The 20,055-nt window shown below is 39.5% G+C and overlaps 1 protein-coding gene across 1 annotated transcript in view; it reads right to left on the minus strand.

Moving 5' to 3' along the window:
- Nucleotides 1-256: 256 nt before the first annotated feature.
- PLXNB2 (plexin B2) overlaps nucleotides 257-20,055 on the minus strand; it is a 261,270-nt gene continuing 241,471 nt past the window's right edge. Inside the window, 11 exon segments of the mRNA XM_068400929.1 lie at nucleotides 257-2,155; nucleotides 5,085-5,159; nucleotides 7,133-7,208; nucleotides 7,934-7,998; nucleotides 8,508-8,561; nucleotides 8,563-8,656; nucleotides 9,249-9,409; nucleotides 11,035-11,189; nucleotides 16,876-16,960; nucleotides 17,856-17,956; nucleotides 18,954-19,110. Of these exon segments, the coding sequence (XP_068257030.1) occupies nucleotides 2,051-2,155; nucleotides 5,085-5,159; nucleotides 7,133-7,208; nucleotides 7,934-7,998; nucleotides 8,508-8,561; nucleotides 8,563-8,656; nucleotides 9,249-9,409; nucleotides 11,035-11,189; nucleotides 16,876-16,960; nucleotides 17,856-17,956; nucleotides 18,954-19,110 (1,128 nt within the window). The 3' untranslated portion in view covers nucleotides 257-2,050.

The following is a 20,055-nucleotide window of genomic DNA, read 5'->3' on the forward strand; positions in this document are numbered from 1 at the left end:
GGTTTTCCTCAGGCAAGCAGCCCTCGCCACGGGATGTTGCATTACATCCTCTCTTCTCAAGAGTACTCTCATTTTTCAGAGCAAATGCCCATAAAAAGGGCATGATGTCAGGCACAGCATCTGCAGGATGTGCTGTGCTCCTCCATTACCAACCGCAGACTGACGGACGCTGCTGCTCTATCACCCCTGGAGGAAGCATTACAAACCCCTTTCAACACCCACCCCCCAATTTCAGTAAAGATCCCAAGACACTTGGTGGAAAAAAACAACATTGTATTTGATTTACAATTAACAGGATTTACAAATAATGACACAGAAACAGATTAGCCATGAAATTAGGATGCTTCTTTTGATGAAGGAGTAGCTGGCAAAGCACTTGTATGTAGAAGTCATGTACCTCAATCCTAAAAGGTGTAAAATAACTTACAGCCCAGGCAGGTTCAGGAATGATTATACACAAATGCAAGACGTCGAGTACAAAACAAACCAAAAAAACCCCTCCCAGCCTACTGGGCAGGAAACCAGTTCTGGTGAGGCTTTTGATTTTTGGAAACTGAAGGAAAGGCCCACTGACAAATACCAGGGGATTTTCAAAAAGGGAGGGGGAAATATATCAACAAACAGTAAAGGCCACTGTATGACAACCTACCGGGCAGGGAGAGCGGGCAGCAGACACTGCGTTAGCTTGCTGAGAATCAGCAGCGTGCGGGCGCTTGGCAGGACAGTGAACGAAGGAGTACAGATGGCAGCACTTCATTAAAATGCTACTTTACTGCCAAAAACTTGCGAGACAAAGAGGAAGAAAGTTCTCTGATGTGCAATACAGCAATTTAAGAAGACGTACCTAACTTTTTGATTTGTATGGAGCTTACCTATATTGTAAACACACACTTTCTGATGAGTTATTTCAATTTTCTTTGCTATGGGTTATGGTGTGTATTTAATCGAATGCAGCATTCCAAGGCTTAAAACTGACTGAGTGGTTTTCAATAGATGAGTATATGATTTTTCCAATATCATACTAGTATTTTACATCACAAATACAATAAAAACAAGTGATGGTATTTCTAGGACAGTTCCAAGATTCAAATAAAAAATCATCAGAACCATTCTAAAAGAAGACATTATACATAATCAAATCATGTTAAACAGCACACTCTCTGCAAGCAGCTAATTACAAGCATTCTGCTGGTCATGTTTTTCACACAAAAGTCATTCAAGAGCACATAAATATTTCTTTTTCTGATCCGCTTCTTTTTACAAAACCATTCATCAGATTCACAGAATTAGTACAAGTAAGGCACATTAGCATATATCATAAAACTCACAATAATAACAAAGAGTTGTAAAGTTTTAAGGACTAATTCCTTCTTTGCAGTGATTTCTGAACCGAATGAGACTTTATCAGTAGAACCCTCCTACATTGACATTACTCTTATTTCTGTTGCAGCCAACTGAGGTGGGTGCAATACTGTGCATCACCGAGGACATAAATAATTAAATTAAGAACTGTGTGTGGTCGCAAGTCCAATTCTCAGATCTTGCAGAGAAGTCAGACACGTTGTTCACGATGTTCATTATGAGCATAGACTAAGTTTTAGAGCTATATGGAAGTCAACTTCCAGTTATCAAAACAAAAAGGGATATTGCATGTGTCTCTGAGTATATTATTGTTTTCCTAGTAGAAATATTGCTTAAGGTAGAAAGGATGCTATAGTATTGAATTTACTTGCATAATGAATCCTAAATGCTGATGTCTCAGATTCTACTAAATTAAACAAACTATAGGTTTTCCTTCTTCCACCCCCCACCCTGGCCCCAACCAAAGGACTCTCTTTCCCACAGAAGATTCATTTACACACAACACAGCTTTTAATTAGAAGCATAATTTACAGTAAAAATTTTTTACATTACACCTCTGCTATCAAAAAAACATGAAATCTTTCATTTAAAGTTGTAATTATACATTAAAAAATAGAACACTATTTCCTTAACAGGAAGAATGAATTTGAACATCTTCAGATCAGATTTCTTTATTGCGGCTTTTGAGTCAAAGGTCAGTCACTTTATTCTCTAACGCAGCTGCTATTTGCTGTAAACGGAAGGCAAGCTGCATTTTTTGTGCAGCTGGATCCTCTTCAAGTGCATTTATAATCTGGAAGAAATAAACACTGAATGTTTAGAAACATTTAGCTGAAAATATACAACATAGTTCCCGGACCAAGTGTTTGGTACTACTTTGGTTGTAAAGAGTCTTTTGCATTCACTCTGTACCGAAGATAATGTCCATCTAGTAGGCCCCATGTTCTATTTTTACACAAAGGCAATAAAAATGATCGTCTCCATGACTTTATCTAAGTTGCTGTAATGTTTCCCATTATGCTGGGATCCAAGCAACTTAATAGGTAGTGTTTTATCTTGTGAAATATTGCATTCCAAGATGGAGCAGGCAGGGGGAAAAATGTCTTTATAGCTATTTAAGAAACAGTGTTTTTACTTACAGTGCACCCTACAAGGCTGAAGGGTCAGTTACCCGCAGTAATTAAGCCCCATCCCCATAAGCTTTGGCTATGAGAAGCTCCTGGGTGGTTCATGCACAGGCATTAGGTAGGGCAACACAAGTCTCTCGTGTCTACAGGCAATACAATGAAGACAACGGTCTGGTCACAGCGCCAGGGAGCTGCCGTCAGCTTCCCTTTGGCTCTTGCCAAGAAATGCCAAGACTCTGGCCCAGGACCACGTAGTGCAGGAAGCAAAGAGCTCGTCAGAGGAGCCCCCCAGCAACGCGCATGCAGCCTCTGCTGTGGGTATATATAGGAAGGTATGACTCTGAGACACAAGGGATTTGAAAACAAGAGCTAGAAAAGGCCTGTTATGAGAAGGCTTTTCTTCAAAGAAAGAGTTTTTTAGGGCTTCTCAAGATCAAATTTCAAAGGTTTCGAAAGGTTTTAATTTCCATCATCCTTTAGGGAAACTTTTCCACCAACTATTAGATTTCTCCATTAGAACAATGTGTTACACAGCAAAAACATTCCTTTTCTAGAACTGGTTTTATTAATAAAAGTCAGACACTAATCAAGCAGAAACCTTCAGCTCTGTTTAAATACTGTATAAACTTGCAAGTACAAGAACTGGAATAACAGAGTTTGCCTGTCACTACCTGTGGTTCTTGCTACTTCTTGCACATCATTAACAAGGGAGATTAATGCAGTCAGCATCAATCTAGCCAATAATTTCACTCTGAAAGGCTCATATAGCATTTGCGTTTCAAACACTGAAGCAAATTTGTTTAGGAATAATTATTTTAATGGATTTGTTTTTAAAGCGTGAAAACATTTTTACAAGACGGAGTTAATAAATACTTATTACTGTATTTAAATTGGGCCTAATTTAATTTGATATTGTTCCCTTAATTTTAACAATTACATCTAGCTGTAACTCCTCAAATCTAGGCTAAATAATTCATGATTATCTCTGCTGGCGAATATATCCTCCATATAAATGTGGACAATTAGAATGTACCCACTTAGTCACTGTCAAGCCCTGCAGAGATGCAGAAGGTACAGCGCATGCTGGGAACCACTGCGTCAGTAATAAAGACAAGGGCAGCTGCAAAATGTTCCAATTTATTCAAATTTAAACATTTTCATGGGAAATAAATAAGCCCGATTAATTTTACTGAATGGTTCCTGACAGATTATCGCCATAATTCTGAATTAGCATCTTTTTCATCAGGTGCAGCTTGTTGTTACACAGTGATGTATGTGAAAGCAAGAGCTGCAGCGACGCCCCGGGGTTTGCTGCCCTGCCACTGATGAAGTCCCACAGACTGGTGACCATAAAGGATGCTTCACCTGTGCCTGCCACCAAATGTGAAACCCTGAGTGGAAGCAAGGGACGTGGGGGCGTGGAAGAATCAGGGCTTTATGGTTCATCTGTCATCCAGCGTCCCCGAGTGTTTCTTTAAGAGGTCAGGCCATGGATACATTCGGGCAGGCGTGGAAAGCCAGCTTGGTTTGTGCTGGGGACAAGGAAACCAACGCCATTGGGTTGGCCTGCATTCCTCTGGCTGCTCCCCCTCCTGACCCTCATTGCAAGACTCCTCAGGGTGATCTGATTTGCCCTGCTTGCATCTGTTTTAAACCTGTGACAGGCTGGCTGCTCCTGGATAAAGCACCTGCAGCGAAGCTGAGGATGAGACTCACTGCCTTTAGTGCTAAATATACGTGAAAACACAAACTGTGCTGAGATGCAAGACAAACGGAAGAGAGCTCACATGTGCTGTACTCCTTTTTGATTCAGCATCTGTTCCTACTTGCTTTGATTTAACTCTGATAGTTTTCTGGAGACATTCATTTCCATGGAAACCTTTGAATAAAAGTTTCCTTCTCTCTTTTTGTTTTCAGATTAAGTTTGGAGAGCCATAGCCACAGCCCAGCTGCACTAGGATAATTCTTTGTCCTCCTTTCCACAGGGCATGAAGAACCTAAGAAACATTTTGGACTGAATCTGTGAGCCTCTTTTTCAATCAGGCTATATTTAACAGTTACTCTGCTTTGGTTTACCTTGGGCAGGCACTTCATTTAGCATGGCAAAACATAGACGGTAGCACGCATGGAAGTTTTAAGTGCACCTTAACTAATAAAAAAGGCACGGCCCCATTCCTACGAGCAAAACAAGTTTAATGGATTGTTCCTAATAAAAAAAACACTGGCTTGAAACCTTATGTAGCTCTGATGACTATTTTCTGCTTGGTGACATTCTTATGTCCTAATTCTTAGGAATTAGGATGGTAGAACTGAAGAGAAATTAATTTAAAATCAATTCCTCTTTCAGTTCTCGTTAAACTATCACTACCGAAACCAGATAGCCCATAATGAAATTGTTCATTTATAAGAACACACGTTTGACCAGTGTAATCGTCAAGCAAGGCGTATCACTGCAAAGTTAGAGCTTTCTGTTCAGCATTGCTTTTACCTGATTATCCAGGGAATTCCAGAAGTTGTTCCTTTAGACTGATGTTAGGCTTTATAACTTTTTACCATTGATATTATTAAAAAATGAAAACAAAAGCTGCAACTTACCTCATCATAGTATTTGTTAGTATACTGGTAGAGTTGGTGTAGAGCCACAAGTGTATTTAAGGAATCAGTATGTGCCTGTTAACACAAGTGAGCAGCAAACACGTCAAAATACAATTACAGACAGCTGGAAGTTATGCACATGCATGACTGTTGGATACAATATACAAGATTTCCAAATGCAAGCTCTGCATCCTGTAACTTCTGTAAAATGACAGTTGGAGCAGAAAAAAAGGGGTGAGAAAACTTTTGTTTGGTGATTTTTAGATCAAGACTTTCCCACTGGTGTTTTTCCAGTCTGTACACAACTCTAACACTGGAGGTAGAAAATATTTTGAGCTCTGAACGTCTAACCACAGACTACAGCTCAAACATCTGTTAACAGCATGGGTATGTGTAACTACAGCATTTACTCAGTACAATCTACGTATTGTTGAGGTATTAAGCATCGTTTCTCTCACTGTCATGGCTGTTTTGATAAACTTTCTCCAGATCTTTTTAACTCTTTGAAATTATGCACACCTCACTACAGCAAAGGTGTAACTCATCAAGATCGTGAGCACATTTGGAAAAAGCCACCTGAATCACGAAGATGGAAAGGGGAGAAAGAGAAAAAGGACTCTAAATGAAGCAGGAAATAACCCTTCTATCACCTCTTCCTCCCTCACCCATGACATTTAACTTATCTAGTGAATGTGCTCTACCTGTCTAAACAGGTGTTTTTCATTCAAACGTATAGGATTCAAGTCTCTAGCCATGCCTTTAGTCTTTTAACTTAGTTAAGAAAATGAAGAATTGCAAAATATTGCTATTGGCATAAATGATTATCCAAGACATAAAGCAGCAGAGAAACATCCATCTTTCTTTGCTCTATAAAAGTCACTTCTAGAACTGGCAAAAATTTGCAATGCTTGATCACTCCTTCCATATTCATTTTTATCATAATTTATAATGTAAATAGAAAGGATCAACATATTCTGCTGATGTTAAAACATTCTAATGAATTTACTTTCAATCACCAAACATTTTAATTTTACATACATCACAATTTGCGTAATAAATAAAGTTAACTGGAAAATGAAATGTCACTGCAGATGAGTTTTGTAGTGAATGGCTGAAAATAGAAATGCTCTCATGAGGATATTGATCTGCAAAATGTTAGGTCCTAAGGGCACTGAAATAAACAAACCACAAAAAATTCCCCAAACATCCTCTGTACGCTAGAACTCTTCAACTAAATTAAGCAAATGAGCAAACCAGCCAGTAAGTACACTGTCTCTTTGCTCAGGCTAAACAACATATTTTAAGACTGGTGAGGGCTGCCTCTCCTGATTCTGAGTTAAATCACGTGCTTCGAAGGCACGAGCCTGCTCTAGCTACGCTAAGCTGCAGAGCGGACAGGCTCTTTCAAGACTGAAGCAGATATTGTAGCGTCTTTGCTCCACCAGTCTCCGACCAGAGTCCCCAGCTAGCAGCCACCCCCCCTCTGCTCTTCTCCACGTGAGGTAACCCCCAATAACCTATAACGCAAAAAGAACAAGTGCCACTGAGTGACCACATGGTGAGCTTCTCACAAGCATAAGTATTGTCCTTGTACAGACAGCTCTAAAATAGGCTATACTTAACATACGTGCCTCCTCTATCATTTCTGGAATCTAATTTTTGCTGTGGTAGCACTCTGAATTCAGTCATTACTTGTTATCAGTATGATCAATGTTACACATCCTTTATATGCTGTGGAGAGAAAACACCATTCAAGAGTGCTGTAATTTTTCCACAATGGATGTGAAAAAATCTGAACACTTTGCTCTGGCGCCTCCATCGCTCAGATAGATCAGTGATGATAACTGTTCTTGGTTCCGTTCAATAACCAACATTTCAAAGGGCTAAAAGGCACGACTACAGTAAGCAGGAGTATTTCAGAGACATATGAGATAACTTGTTTGATGTTCGCACACACACAAAAAAACCCTTGTTGAGTTAGAAAGAGAAGACAAGCAGTGCTGTACTTGGCTCCAATTTCAGCACAAGAAAACGGAATTTATTCTTACCCTAGAAATCTCTGCTAGATGGGTGTTCATGTCTTGGTCACTAACTGGCACCATCTGACGAATACCTTTATAGTAACTGCAACAAATGAAAACCGATGTTTAATTAGGTGAAATACTCTCTGGTATTCTGGTAATTCTGTGTTTCAATATTGCAATTATTTTAAACGTGCTTTCTGATAAGGCAGGAGATGCTCTACCACAACAGACCAGTGCCTCCTTTAGTAATCCTGCCTCCCAACAGTCATTAGTGCTCGATACCTTCGCAACAGAGGCAAATTACACCTGATTGTACAGGGCTAAAGCACAGGAAAGAAATCTATTTATAATTGCAGCTGAATATTATTTTAGGCCTTCAAACTTTTGAAGTCATCAGCTAGTGAGAGTTTTGTCCTGTGACAGATTTTCACAGCATTCACAGAATTGCCAATTAGTAAATGAATAAAGTCAGAGACGGAATAGAAAAAAAAAACATTCGTGAAAATGTTTTCAGGATTTGATCTCTACTGAGTTATGGAAGTGCAGCATTGGTTAGACAGATTGTATGGGTAACAACAACTACCGCAGAAAACAGCATCGTATTTTCTCCTGAATAAATCTGTACAGACATGAGTGTGCACTGGGTCGTAACGGCGCTCCATTTCAACCCTGCCAACGCCACCACCACGGCAACGTTTTAACATTCAGGTGTAAAATTTTTAACATTTGACAGCTGACTTTGACTACCTCAGCATTCATTTTTCCTCTTACACAGGCTTAAAGCCCTAACAACTCCGGATAAGCACGAAGAGAGTCTATACTTACTCTTCCACCATTTTCTTATAGTTAGAGATTTCTTTCGCATAAAGTAATTTATTACTCGGAGAATCCTGAAAAATTTATAACAGAGAGAAACTTGGTTGATTTATGAACATCTCTAGGAAGAAAAATAAAGTCAAGAACTTAAGATCAAGACTTTATATTCACATGCACTTGAGCTTTACAGACATTAACATTTGGATGCTTATTAACACTGGTGGGACTATTTGCCCTAAAAGGATGAAGTTTACACACATCATTACTGTTGAGTTTTACCAACATATCAGCGCAAGATGACACTAAATTATTGGTGGACATGAAATAATCAGTTCTTAAACTTGCCTTTTATAAAAGCAGTTGCTATTTTCTCCTTTTTATAAATATCAATTGGCAGACTACATTGTTCAGGTTCACCTGAACAGGTTCACCAACCTGTTAAGTGTGAAATGCTAACTTCATTATAAAACTCAAAAGAAACTATCAAGGCTGTATCTCCTCAGAGAATGGGTATTGTCTGTGAGGATGCCCTTTGTCTTGTCAGGCATGAGCGTAGTCAGGATGTAGAATGCAAATCACTTACTCTGCTTAATTTTGTGCTCTGTTCTGTGCAAGCATCCATGAAAGTCTGTGCAACTGACTGACAAGGAAGCATCCACTACTTCGTGAACATGAACATCAAAGATGAAATGGGGATTTTTCAGTATGTTTACCCAGAATCTAAGAGGCAGGCTGCAAAGCAAGGAAAAAGATAAACAATCCTTTTTACACAATAAATGTTCTACACCATGCAAATCAGATGAAATTAAGTACGGGTTTTGCATTTTGATCTCCTCACAACAGTGAAGCTTAATTTTATATTTCAACATTTATACAAGCTATCTGTTGTCTGGTTTCCATGTCTGAAAAGCAAGCTTTTACATCTCTTACCGAAAACCTCATATGAGAAGAATATCAAGTGCCCCAAAATAGCAAGAGAAGATGTCTGCGTGGTTAGAGAAACTACCCAAGTAGTATTTTCTTAGACTTTGTGCTTTGACAGGTAAATCTAGTCCCATCTGCCTATTGCTTTCCTCTTCTCTGAGGAAAGACAAAAAGTGGTAAATCTGCCAGTGACAGTGCCATAGGTAGGCTGGTTTCATTTTTGCAGCTTCTAGGCTGCAAAGGGAATCCTTTCCATCATATAAACGTATTATCTCAATTAAAATTACTCTGAGAATTATAAATGAAATTTACTTTGATTTGTGGTAAGAGTGCCAGTACATACCTGAGAATTACACTCTCATTTCTCTGCAATACACATATTACTCTGTTCATACTGTACCTGTTTGTCTTCCAGATGTGAATGGTATCTTCATCCTTGATGTCATGTTTTTCTGCTTGCTCATCAAGAAAGTCAAAGAAGTATTTCACAGCTGGTGGTACCACATGGTTTGAGTTGAGCACGCTGTGAAAGAAGTTATCTACAAACTGCTGAAGTGTCCCCTAAAAGCAAGTTTAAAAAAATCTATTACATTTGTGTTACAGGCTGAACTCGGTGCCATCCTAGAGTCTTCTATTCCTATTGACACTAACAGCCCATAACAGAGTTGCAGTCACTGATGGCCTTCATCCTGAGTGCTAAGGGTACCGGGTGACAAAAACCAAGCAACCTCTTAGTGCAGTGACCTTGCAAACTGCCAACACAGTAAAGACCTTCTAGAGAACAATTTATGTTCTAGCCTGAAAGGTTGTGACTTCACCAACTACTCTACGGTTTGCACAGAAAGATGTGCTTTCTGCTTGACAGAAGCAGCAGAAACCGGTTGCTAAGTATACAATATATTTACACTTCAGGGTCGTTGTGCACACAAAATAATTGTTAGCCATTTTTTAATGGTTTTGCAGCTTCCCACCTCCAGTTTCTCTGACTCCAGAGCACCATGCAACTTTTAAAAACAGAGGAAAAAGTAGAGCATTTCACTTTTTGTTTAAGGGCAAGCACTTGGGGCTCATCAGACACCCAGTCTGGCCCAGCTCCATGAGCTCCACCAAGCCCAAGGAGTGAAGTGTCCCAGGAGGGCTGCGTGCTTGGTTGGATTCCTGCATCTGCCTGGACCTTAGAGGCTGTGACCTCAGAGACTGTCCCCTTGTTTTAGAGATGACCCTCTTGAGGCCATGTGCAGTTCATCCCTGCTCAGCTAGTTGGCTCTATGGACAGTTTGAAGGGCTGCATCCTCTCCCTCGCCGTCACTCCAGCTGCCAGACCCAGAACATGTCAGGGACCGAGAAGGCAAGGAGCCCTAAGCCACTCTGCTGTCAGCAAGGATACAGCAACAGTCCTTGGGTTGTAGGGGTAGCTGTGGTCCCAGCCATCACCCCTCACCAGCTCCGTAAGAGTTAGTAAAGCTCCAGACTGGTAATAAAGTGGCTATTGGGAATAGAAAAGGGGCGGCTGCATCTTGCTGGCTCTTTGTCCTGGGTCTATCTCATTCATACAGACACTTCCCTTCACATCCCCTTTCACACTTGGACAAATGGCCTTGGCTGGAGGCAGACCACCCTCATTTTCACGAGGAGCCTGGCGTTAGGGTCGTTAAATACATTATCCTACATTCTTTCTGCAAGGAGGAATGCTTCATAAAATTATTTTGATTGTGATCCATTCTGCAGGATAAGCACTAAAAATACTCTAAAAGGACTATTATTCTTTGACAACATTTTTATTGTTTTTCTAGATTATACCGTAGCATGGGTCACAAACAAAAACAGGGAAATAGAAGGCTCTGTAGCAGTTCATAAGGCAGTTGGTTCACAAGAAAACCCAACAAAATATTATCTAAAGAGGTGGCACAGAGGAGAATATCCATCTTTGTCTTGCAAGAAAAATCCTTATTTAACGAACACAAAATCATGCTTCTCAGCCTTGTTAGGGAGTTATACTTTATCTCTTTCCCAGTAATGTTCGTCAGGGCATATTAATCACTTGAAGCCCTGAACACCAGCTTGTTTGTACATGACACATATTCAAAATTGCAGCCAAACGCATGACTAATAGTTGTATCATTTTCTTCAGTTGTACCTCAAAATCTATAGATGTAAGGTGCAACCGTGGCACAGCTGAGCCCTACCTTCACAGAGAGAAGCCTGGTCAGGTAGATTTCTGTAATAGCTTTGGTCCTCTCTTTTTCTTTCACGCTGCCTCGCTTTGATTTACCTTCATCTATTTCATCTACTGGCCGGACTAGATGCCAGACCTTATTTTCATCTTCCAGGAGTGCATGCCCTAGAAACAGGAATTGCAATAATTACAAAAAACGCCTCACACCCAAATCAGCAACACGAAAATAATCATATACCTCAGCACACGTAGGATCATTGTTCTCTATTCTTAACTTACCTTTTCTCTTGCCAAGAGGATCTAGATTACTCTCTTCTGTCCAACATATACAACTCAAGTACTACATGTTCAAGTACTACATAAGCTGAAAAAGGAGCACTGAAGTAGGATTGTGGCTTGCTTTTGTGAAGAGCAAAGGGAGAGGAAGGAATCACACAATAAGGAAACTCCTGTTCGGTCACATAAGCACTGCATGTGTATTTTTTTGAGGTCCACACAGTGAAATACTCTACTCCTTTGTGAATTCTTGGAGACCCGATCAAATTACAGAAATTCAGCTAGGTCTGACGCAACAGCCACCACAGAACAGGCAATCGGAGCCTGCCCTGGGTACAAGGCAAGATATTGTTGTAGCAGCTCTGGTGAATTTGGCAGTGGCAATTTAAGAATTTATGGTATCAACCTTTTTTCTAGGCATCATCATTACAATTTACATTTTTACCCTAACTGCTGAATTCAAAGTAAGGTACATCAGTTCAGATCTGTCTTTATCAGCATTTGACCAGCACCATTTGACTTTGTAGCTGGAAGGAGGAAAAATGCATCCTTTTGCTCAGAGGAACTCCAGCAGACAGAGGTAATGACTGCAGCAAACTCATAATCCATTGCAAGAAGATATTTTAAAATTTGTTTGTGGGTATTCATAGCTTAAACCAGACAAAGACACTCACACCAAGTGTGTTACCATATAGCAGAAACAGGAGTAAGCTGGTGGATGCTTATGTCAGCTCATCTGATCACAGTGCCTTGCTATGCTATATCCACAGCTTCGTCATGCATCTGGTCCCTAAGCTTAGTTCAATGATCACAGAGTGGAATAACAGGATTCTTGCATTTCAGCATCAAAATGAACGTTCAGACAAACTCTATGCTTGAGAATCTTTTGTTATGAACAGTTCTAAAAAAAGATGATACAATTGTTTTAACTTGCAATGAATACGCCTTGAAAAAAGATTCTGTGTCACAAACTTAGTTTCAAACCTCCTGGTTTTGTTTGTTCTTTCTTTAATTTCTGAATGTTTGTATCTACTTGGCATAGTCCCTAAAATCAATGGTGCCTTTCCAGTGGAAGTTACTGAATCAATGCATTTAAAATCACTGATGTCTTTAAAATGTGAAAGCTATTTTTCCCATAAAACTCGTGATTCAGCCCTATTACACAAATTATTTTGCATTACTGCTAAGTTTTATGCTTTAATATATGTATCTAATGTAACTGAATCCCAGTTACAGCAGAAAATATCCATTTCTAATTGCATGAATTCTGTCCTTTCAAATTTGTGGCCATAGTAGTTTATTAACTAAATTCCTCAACAGCTACATTAAATTTACCAGCTTGCATGTATGTTCAATATTTTACATCACAGGGGAAAATAACATTTATATGTAATCTGGCCAAACCAACACTTCTGCTTGAATCTACTTCATATATCCTCACGAAAAGCATTAGCTATGCAGTCTTCTGGGGCCTTGACTTCTTTTTAACGAGGTAGGGGAAAAAAAAATAAATCTCACATTAAATCACGTTGTCCTTTGAGAGTCCTTAATTTGACTTGGAAGTTTATGTGAATGAAGTGAGCAAGAAAGAAAAGCTCTCACTTTATTTTGAAGCAGCTGCGATTTTGCAATCGATACCATTCACAGCAATCATCCACCAGTACAGTAAGAACCGCTGCTGGGCCTGAAGTCTGGAATGTCTTTTGCAATGCCTGTTATTTCCTTTTTGTAAATTAACAGATCAAATCACGCAGTCAGAGCAGAAACTATTTTCCAGCCTTATGGCAGTCACTCAGTACAATTCTGCTTCCTCCTTTGATTCATAGGAATTCATCCTCTCTTTGCCCTCCTGATGGTATATGGCCCAGTTTAACTTTGTAGAGAAGAGAAACTATCAAAGGGGTTTCCACTGAGATTACTGGCCCTTACGTGCAGCTTAATTTGGCCCGTGTTTGTTTAGCAACAACAGAATTGGCTGCTAGTGAAGTAGTAGTTATTCATAGGAAAGTAGGGATTGAAAGACTACAGCTCACCCAGATGAACTTTTGCAATACCAAGATCCCACTTCATTGCTAAAAACAGCAGGAAGAGAGAGGAAGGAAATTCAGAACATAGGGCAACAAAACATGGTAGCAGTACGGTTGCTAAGAGAAAATAACATTTCTGTGAGATAATATTTTCCCCAATGGAAAAGCAGGAGGTGAAGAAACTAAAGGACAGGGGAAAACACCTCCACATTATGCGTCAAGCTGTAAGCAGGGAGAAGACTGCACCCACTCTGTCAAGTGCTTCCCCCCGAACTCTTTGTCTTGGCCCTTGGGCATTCTTTGGCCAATATAAAATAATACTGGGGGGGTTAATGCCAAATATTGACTGCACTGACTAATTATAGTGATATGACCCACAATGTAAACATGATGGAGGCAAGTGAGATGGTGATAGGCAACGCAGCCCCTTTCTCGTTGCATGGCCTGCAGCAAATGAACTTCCTTCCAGTCTCCTCTGCTCTGTGAATACACAGCTCCATGGAGGTGAAGGAAGGGCTGCCCTACACGGATTTGCTAATCAGTATTTCTGGTCTGCAACCCTCTGGCTATTTTCATTCAGTAAAAAAGAAAAAAAAAAACACAGAGAAAAAACCCAGAATAACGAAGTGTGTTGTTTTGGCTTACAGTTCAGTACAGAAATATTAGCATGACATCATTGAAACCATTCTCCACCTTGATACAAATTAGTAATTGCATTTATTATCTTCAGAAGCAAAAGATGCTGCATTTAATTTGTCATAACCTCCAGCTTCTAGTGTCTTCCTGTTAGACGGTGTGAATCAAAAGCAGCATGGAAGCAATGCCAGGTTTTAGAGCAACATCTCTGAACATGGTCTTACATTTTCGTCCTGTGCAATGCCTCATGCTTTGGCAGACAGTCAATGGCTTCAGCTGACACTTTCAATGCAAAAGGTGCAAGTTAATGAGAGACTCTGGATAAAAGGAAAACCACTTCGTCACAAGCCTCATTCATAGAGCCGGGACAGGATTTCTATTTGTTGCAACTCCATAAATCCCTGTGTCATATAAATGTGTGGGTGTGGGAGGGGAAGCCTCTGATCCTCTTCTCTCCCTTTAATACACACAGCATCTCACAAATCACTGTCACTGCGGGCTCTCACTTTGCACGAGCTTTGCGATCACAGAATCACAGAATCACAGAATGTTAGGGATTGGAAGGGACCTCGAAAGATCATCTAGTCCAATCCCCCTGCCGGGGCAGGATTGCCTAGACCATATCACACAGGAACGCGTCCAGGCGGGTTTTGAATGTCTCCAGAGAAGGACGTTTTATAGCTTTCCAAAAAACCAAGCTGGCACCAGATAGCTCTGAAGACCCTTTGGCGCTAAAGAAAATGAGCTAGCCTGGCACGAAATGCTGTCTTCCCAAATTTGTATGCTACCACCGTGCAAGACAAGGTGTGGAGAAGAAACAGTGAAAGTTGTCTTCACTCCATACTTTGGGATCTGAATTCTCTCTGCAGATTTTTCTCTCGTGTATGAGAGCCCTTGTGTGACAGCACTGTCCCCAGAAGTCTGCTTTTCCTTTACAGCTTAGTATGCCACACGTATAATTAAGGAGTTCATCTTGGAGTACAGATAATGTATGTTCAAAGAGCTTCATCATACTGATTCATAGCTAAAGATACAGTCATATTGAAGGAGGAAAGAAAAAAAAAACCAACAAAAAAAAGAAAACCGCATGGTCTGGTCCTCACTGTGAGGTGAGGAGGATGAAGACTGGGAGCCCAGAACGGGAGACTGAACACAGCTCTGTGTTAAGAAAGCAAAGCAAGCTAAGGACACCACCAGGCTCCATTCATGGTCCACTCCACTTCTTCAGAGTGGAGGTGACTACTGCTTCAGCAGTTATCTCAGCAGTTGGTGCAACCAAACTGAACAGGGCCTAGGAATCAGCTCCTCACCTGGCTGCACTCCACTGCCCTCTACATTAAACTGAATGGCTTTTTAAGTTAACGTGCTGGGTTGGCACCTGCTGTGACAGAGCAGTCACCTCTTGGCCAACTATGGCATGCACTTGCAGTAAAGGGCTGAGAGGACAGCAGCAGAGGTGTAGCCACAACCATTAGAAGACCCTTCAAGGATGCTGGAAAAAGTCTCAACAGAAGGCATCCAGGAGAAGAAAGTAAAAGGTAAACGTCAAGTAATTTTGCCTGTCCTAATTTCCTGGCCAGCACTAAACACAAGTGAAATGGAAGCGTGCACATTTTTGTTAAATGGCTACACATCACAGCTATCAGCTGAGAGCCATCTTCTTGAAAAACGTACATTTCTGGCATATTATTTCCAATCTGTTTGAGTGCCCAGCCCTTGAAACCTATTAAATCTCAGATCAGTAAATCTGTTTAAAGGAATGAAACTATTAGGTGAAGCAATGGCTTTTGCTATCAGTGCTAGACAGAAAAGCATATCAAATGAGTTCATAGAAGGAAGAATGATCTCAACAATTATCATTCCACAAATTAACTTCTACCTTGTGTAAAATAAATGAATATAAGGATAAAAAAAAAGAGAAACTGAACATCTGAAATGTAAAGGAAACACATGTGACAAAGAACATAAATTTACAAGTAAATATTTCCATAAAAATCTGAGTTTGTTTTAGGCTGTAATGGATATTGTATCTCAAGAGGTTTTGAGATAAAGGAAACTTGTCTAGACAGAATACTAACATGTAAAAGTAAAAGCTTTAAAAGAAGGGTTGCAAGCTAACAGCTTGTCTTCCATGTTGAGAAGTCCAGCATACTGTAGCAGACAGCAATACTAGAATTATGCAACAGCTGCTTTAGTGATGTGAAAGAGAGGAAACATTATAAGGAAATTCCTGACACTATCTTACAGTGGATTGTAAACTTCAAAAAGAAGAAAGGAATTGTGGAAAACACTGCATCTAAAGAGATAATGTGTATGGAATGAATGAAGCCAACCAACAGACCCTGGAAAAACCAAGCTAGCATAGCTGGTGAAACACCACTCAAAGGGAGGAAGACACAAAATCTGAATGTAGAGAGATGAGTTTGCAAGGCAACGTAGTTGTAAGAAATTCAATTGAAAAAATTACATCAGATCCATTATGTCACAGAGAGGGGAGCTGGTCTCTACTGTGGTTCATCTAGAACACTGCATTCAACTCTAGTCTAATAGGAAGTGGAAGAAATTTGGAGAGGAAAGGAAAAAAAGGAAGAAGGAAGGAGAAAAAGAGATAAAGGCTTGGAAAGATGAAACATACGGTTTGACTACAGATGTAGTGGGATTAAGAAACAAAATATGCAAGGAAATGTTTGCTAAGAGCGCTTTCTATTGAGGCTTTTATAATGAGGACAAAGAAAACTATTGCAAGTGTGCAGTGGGTAACACACACCAAATAAGCCCTATATAGTCTGGTGGGGAATATCTAGCTCCACAGACATGCTTGATAAACAAGATCAAGACAGCAGTGTCACTCCCTCTGTGTGGGTTTTGACTTCTAGTCGTCTTGGGAGGTAGTGAAGCCACAATATACTTACTTTCCCCTGGGACATCTTGCTGATTATCCTCTGGCTGCTGGGAAACCCCCATTTTTGATAAGATGAGTGGGGCACCATCTCGGACCTTTGAAAATACAAACACAGGGATGTTATTCGAAAGAAATATGCACTGCTGAACCTCTTTCTTAATACCTAAACTGTGGTTTCTGTAACCTTTGGCAGGGAATCTGGACCTATGATTAATGCTGCCCTTCAAAGGCTTCTTGGGCAACTGGCTCTGCAATTCAGAACAGACTCCCTCCCCCTCCTTTAATAAGAGATCCCATCAACACCTCCTCTGAGATTACTGAAAATGCTAGAAGCATCTCCAAGACTTCAGTGGTTCCTCAATATGGTGTGGGCGATCTTTGTACAAAAATGGGGTTTATCGTGAAGAACTGGATGTCTGTTTTCTGAGGGAAAACTAACTAACTTCTGTCCTTCCTAATCAGGATATCTGTTGTTAGAAAGCAACAAATAGCATACAAAGGGAAGATAAGTGGATTGCAAGTCCGTGGTAGAGTGCACAGTAGGAAACCTAAACCAGACAGTACAAAAAACGTCAACATCTGCTCTTCTGACTGGGCTGTTGAACAAACCAGACCAACCTCAAATCTATTTAGCAGCAGAGCAAGGACAAAGACAATTCTCAGGGGTAGGAAGTGGTAGAGAAAGGAAGACATGAATATGAGACCTAGCAAAAGGATGTTTTGAATGTTCAAAGGGGAATTTGGATTTGGACATTGCAATGATGAGGAAACAAAAGTGCTGGCATTTAGGTGATATGTTTTTGGTAAAATGTTTAGGCAGTATGTCTAGACCGAGCCTTTCACTCTCCCAAGCTTTTACTGCCTAGACCCAAAGCTAGGGTTATTTTTTGGATTATGTAGCACAGAAGTTTCTCTAAAAAAAAAAAGATTTTATTTATTACTAGAGAACAGTTAACAGATGCGAACAACTGCTCTGAAACACTTCCTTACATTATAATGCATTAGTGTGTTGATACGTTTCCATCTGCCATCTCTTTGGGATGTTAAATCCAAGTCTGAGAGGATCTGTGCAGTAGAACCTGGACGCCACTCTAAAGGGTAATTAAAATGAGAAAAAAACAGTTTTTAACCATGTGCAAAAATAACTACTGCAAGAATGTTTCAGTTTAGAGACCAACCGATGCATTGTGGAACATTAAAAGAAGTAATTTGGCACATGCCACGATGTGTGTTTTTTATTGCTTAATAGTTTGGCCTTTATTACAGAAGTTTGCATGAACTATTGCTAACCATGCACATGACTTCTGATTTATTTTCTACAGAAAGTTAAATTCCTTTGCATAGAATACTACAAATATATATAATAAGAACTGCTATCGTCCAAAACAGAGTAGAACTTTGTACAGAATGGAAAAGGCACTTTTAAGAAATTTACTAGGATTTTCTGAAGAGCAAGGAATGCATCCTCTACTTTCAGATTAAGGCAGTAACGAAGATATTGCAAAACTACTAATTGGAGTTTTTATTATGAGATTATTAAGCCTTTTAAGTTACGTCAATTTTTTTTTTCTCAAGAAGAGAACAGCAATTTTGAAAGCCTTCAAGAAGGATGATTTTCAGAGGCTGGGTGGCTCATCATCTCCTAAAAGTGCAGCTCCTGTTAAGTTATAATTCTTTTGAATAACCATCATAAAGGCAAGTCAAAATGAGTACCAGTTTCTGAAATTGCATCATTACTTCTTCATCAGTTAATTGTCCATGCTGTCATTATCACATTAATTAGTACCTGAGATACTGCCTCTGTCAGACATGAATACATTTGTGCTAACAGTCATTAGCAGGCTCTTTGCACACTAATGACAGTACACCAAAACTTTAAGAGTCGGGAAAAAGAACTCTGTAAGAAAGCATTAATTTTTAATGCATATTAAGATTGCTGCAAAATGCTGTATTTTTGCATCCAGCTGAACACGAATTCAATTTTTGTTTTTTTAAATAATAAATTGCTTTTATAGACATTTTTTTTGAAAATACAAAATCACAACATGTTTCACCTGCTTAATATAGTTATCACAAGTAGCTACCTACCAAGAACTACACTCTCAGCTTTTGGCCACTGAGAACACGGCAGATTTCGATAGACTTGGTCTATTATCTTTTCCTTTACTTGTGATATAGTATCACAGTTCAGCACTTTCACAGGTATGGAATCGGTTCCTCCATCTTGTACATATACATTAACTGTCTGTAAAAAAAAAAAGAATGTACATGGTTATTAAGACAAATCAGTGCTGAATTACCTCTGAATCTGTTTTTCTGGGCGATTTAAATGGAAACAGTATCTAAAATTCACTATGCAATGATTATTGCACAGCAGCACATATTTGCAATTGGAGTATAGGTTATTTGAGGGATCCTTCACTGTTATACAGTCAACCAGCTATCATAAATTCCAGCTAATTCCTCCCACTATGACAAAACAGAAAAGATGCAGAATAGATTTACTCATGTCTAATATGCTGCTATTATTGAGTCCTGGGAATTTATTAAAGATGGACACACAAGAACAAAGCAGCTGGACCACTGACTAGTTACATGCTTCTCATATAGCCTGATAACCTGGAACCTAGAACAGCACAAGCAATACAGTGCCCACACTTAATGAGTTCTCAATAATCATTTGAGCTGCGCTTTGCTGAACTCCTAGAATCTTGTGTGCTTTTGCCTTCCTTTATGCTGTTTTCATGGTTGTGGTTTTACTTCTCAAGTGGAGCGGACTAGGTCTGTACATATGGTGATTTAATATGGCTCAGCTGATGAGCAGTGACTTGTTCAGCTCCCATAACTTTACCTCTTGTGACCAGCTGTTCATTAGATATATATAAATATACAAATATATGCACACACACACATATATATGTGTATATATAAAAGCCATTCATATCATCTTTCATGTTTGAAGACTTCATTTACTGCTTATTGTTGCCACAATAACTCTAATAGCTCCAGGAAATATACCTAAGTAGTTTATACTAGTTCTAAAATATTACTGTTTTCTGATAGTACTGACATGGTTTTTTTTAATGTTAAAGAGAATTTCTTGAAAGCCTGTAATTTGCTAAATCTAGAATGATTTTTTAAAAAGTAGTTTCACTATGTAAGTGTCAAGTTTTAATACAGACAAAAGCAA

Source organism: Nyctibius grandis, chromosome 5 (assembly GCF_013368605.1).
Source record: "Nyctibius grandis isolate bNycGra1 chromosome 5, bNycGra1.pri, whole genome shotgun sequence".
In the NCBI taxonomy this organism is placed as follows: domain Eukaryota; kingdom Metazoa; phylum Chordata; class Aves; order Nyctibiiformes; family Nyctibiidae; genus Nyctibius; species Nyctibius grandis.